This window comes from Halyomorpha halys, unplaced genomic scaffold, assembly GCF_000696795.3.
Source record: "Halyomorpha halys isolate HHAL.00 unplaced genomic scaffold, Hhal_1.1 Scaffold1555.1, whole genome shotgun sequence".
Lineage (NCBI taxonomy): Eukaryota > Metazoa > Arthropoda > Insecta > Hemiptera > Pentatomidae > Halyomorpha > Halyomorpha halys.
The window spans coordinates 43,631-46,949 of record NW_027105624.1 but is presented as its reverse complement, the minus strand read 5'-3'; the positions used below and the strand labels follow the sequence as shown (position 1 = coordinate 46,949).

The following is a 3,319-nucleotide window of genomic DNA, read 5'->3' as shown; positions in this document are numbered from 1 at the left end:
AGTTTTCTCACTTCCTTCAGTAGTTTTTTTCTTAACTTAACAGTTCTTGATTATCTATAGTTTCGAAATATTAGGAAATTAAATCAAATATAATTCTTTTTTTTTTATCCCACAAAAGAAAATGTATGAATCTACCTGTAAAGTAGGATAACACTTCAACCCCTTCCATGTTGACGTCAATACTGTAATCTCTTTTCTAATATATTTTATTTTCTGTTTAATATCATTACAGAATAAGGATGTAGAATTGGACGAGAACACCCTGTGGAGCAACCTCACTCCACTGCAGCTGGCAGCCATGGAAGGCCGGGTGGAAGAAGTTAAGACCATCCTCCAGGAAAAGAGGGAATCCGTCAACGGAGTGAACGGGATCAGCCCGCTCCATTGGGCGGCCTTGCGAGGTCACGTGGCAGTAATCCACGAGCTCCTCAAGTTCGGCGCCGACGTCCGCTCTCTGGACCACTACAACAACACGGCCCTCCACATGGCCGCGGTCAGCGGCAGCCCTGACGCCGTCCAGGAACTGATCCTCGCCAAGGTCGAGATCGACGCGCAGAACAGCATCAACAACACAGCTCTCCATCTTGCGGTGGACAAGCAGGACTTTGAAGTGGTCAAGAAGTTACTCAGATTCGGTGCCTTGACCAATATCACCGATCATGAAGGCAGGGCCCCTCTTGACCTTGCCACAGAGATACGTAGCCTCGCAATCATTACACTCCTGCATTCGTCAGGCGCCAAGAAAATAAAGTAAGTACCGGGAAGTTAGATAACATATTCCTCTACAACAAGAATAATGTCGATGTGCTTATTGTTGACCGTGGATTTATATGAGATGGTCGGTAGGGTGAGGGGTCAGGAGTGAAGAACACTATTATTGGTACTTAGTTTATTCTGCCTACGTTTTGGCCCGAATTTCTGAAAAGTACAAGCAAGATAATAACCAGGTTAAAGTAAAAATAAAACAACCAAATAGGTAAACAATAAAAAAATAAATTTTTGTATTATTTTATTGTGTAATATTACACTTTGTCTTATATTTATAGACAATGAAATGAAATGGAAAATAACTGACTAAAAACATAAAAAACAAAACATTTTGGTAGTTACAAATTATCTGTACAATTATAATGTTGGAATAGATTAGAGAAGTAAAAGGTAATTAAGTAGAAGGGTTTTAAAGAGGTAAGGGTTGGTACATGACGTATGTTAGAAGGAATGGAGTTCCAGTGAAAGGCAGCTTGGGTAAAAAATGATTTATCAAAAGCAGAAGTTTGGTAGGGTGTAGGGTAGATGTCAGATAAATGTGAACTGGGAGTAGGGGATTGAACTGATATTGAACTAATTACTTGGAATAGGAAGGAAGCTAACAAATACTGGGATCGGAAGGATGGATAGAGCCACTTCAGCTCGGCGTAATACTGGGTTATGTGCGTGTCTCTGCTGATCCTGAAAATAAATCGTACTGCGCAATTCATATGGCGTTTAAGTTTAGATTCGAGATTACCCGAGAGTCCACCATATACCAGACAGTCATAGTCAAAGTGGGGGGAAACAAGAGAGGAAACTAAGAGTTGACGGGTTTTAAGTGGAAGAAGATAACGGATTGGATGGCTAATTGGATAGCTATGGTTCGGCAGGAATGGTAAAAGATATCATAGAACTCATACACACCATATTCACAAATATAAAAATTAAATGATAACAAAATAAGAAATATAATGGGGAAAAACAAATAAATATAATTTAAAAAATAAATTAATTAACAAAACTTAAAGTAAAATGATATCTTAAACACAATCAATCCTACTTACAATATTTACATTCAACCTGGGGAACTCTGAATAGAGCGCTACTCCCCTCTTCCCCCTTGGGGAAAAGGTCAAACTCCGGAAGAAGCCGATGATTCACTCTCAATAGCGTCACTGCTATTACAAGCCAGTGGAGGATGAGTGAGGACCCTAGCCGCAGACGTTCAGGACTTGGGAGTGGGGAATGTGGCCACTACCAAAACTCCAATAAATATTTACAATAGATCTCTGGGCCACTGCTTCTGGGAGGATTCCAGGGATGACTAATGCTAGATGGGAATTGAGTTAGGGGATTAGAATGATGTACTATATATATTAGATATAATGTACAGTTGTAAATAACAATAAATAAATATTTTTAAAAAATAAGAAGAAGATGAAATAAATTAGAATAATATATTTTTTTCAAATTTATTCATGAGTTTAATTTAATTTTTATTATTGTTATATATGTACTAGTTTTATTTGTATATTTACTTTTGTATTTTATTTTTTTAACTCTTTCATATTTTCCATATTTTTCTTTTCATATTTTTTTATTTTAGTTTTAACATGGTTCTTATCTTGTTTATACTTAGCCATGAAGAAAAACTGAAATTCAGTCTGAAGCGTAGGCACTGTAAAAAAAAGCTGCAAGCCTTCACCACTATCCTCTTAGAATAAGTATAGCTACAAAAACATAGTAAAAACTCGATTAATCAAAGTTAAAAGGGCATCATTTTCACTTTTATGATTTATTTTAAAGTCATAATATTTACAAATTATACTTTTGTATTAATATAATTTTTCGTTAGTACACAAACCTAACTCAAAACATTACCTGATTTTAAGATCAGTATTTCTGTTTCAGATATGATAAAATAAGTACAACCACAAAACCACCAAAGGTACACCCCCCTAAGGCGACAAGGTAATTTCAGACCTTATTTATTTCAGGATTATGTGTCAATATTTTATTTAAAACCAACCAAATAGGCTTCTGTATTGTCAGATTGGTGTCTGTTTTATTTCTGGTTTATAGTATGATTAGAAATCGAATTTTCTATCAATTGAAGTCTTTTGGTATCTAAGGTTAAATTCAGCTAAGCCATAACAGAAATTACGATTATGAAGACATTCTATTGAAACTAATATGTAATATTGCAAAAATCGCATATCTTAGGTCAACTGTTTGACTTTGTATTTCGAGAATTTTCTGCATAAAATTATATTGTTGTTAATTTGTACTTCCACTTATCATTAAAGATATGCTCCGAATGAGAAATTAATTTTTTTTAAGTGTGAGATACGAGTTAATGAAGCTTCTAAAAGAATGAGAATTTGCCTGCTTTGACGAGGTCTACTGTGTAGATACGGATGGATCCACAAGATATATAGTTGCTTTTCCTAAGAAGGGGAAGTCGGCAATCATTCTGGATCCAACCGTGAGATATGAAAATAACGACCTTGACCAGGCAAATAAGGTAGATAGGGAAAAGAAGGAAATCTACGATAAATGTATCCCTTTC

General features: G+C 35.6%; 1 protein-coding gene across 1 annotated transcript in view; it reads left to right on the top strand.

Moving 5' to 3' along the window:
• Positions 1 to 245: 245 nt before the first annotated feature.
• LOC106685180 (ankyrin-1) overlaps positions 246 to 3,319 on the top strand; it is a gene marked incomplete at its 5' end in the record, with an annotated part of 5,292 nt that continues 2,218 nt past the window's right edge. The window contains 2 exon segments of the mRNA XM_067052540.1: positions 246 to 750; positions 2,662 to 2,721. Coding sequence (XP_066908641.1) covers positions 246 to 750; positions 2,662 to 2,721 — 565 coding nt within the window.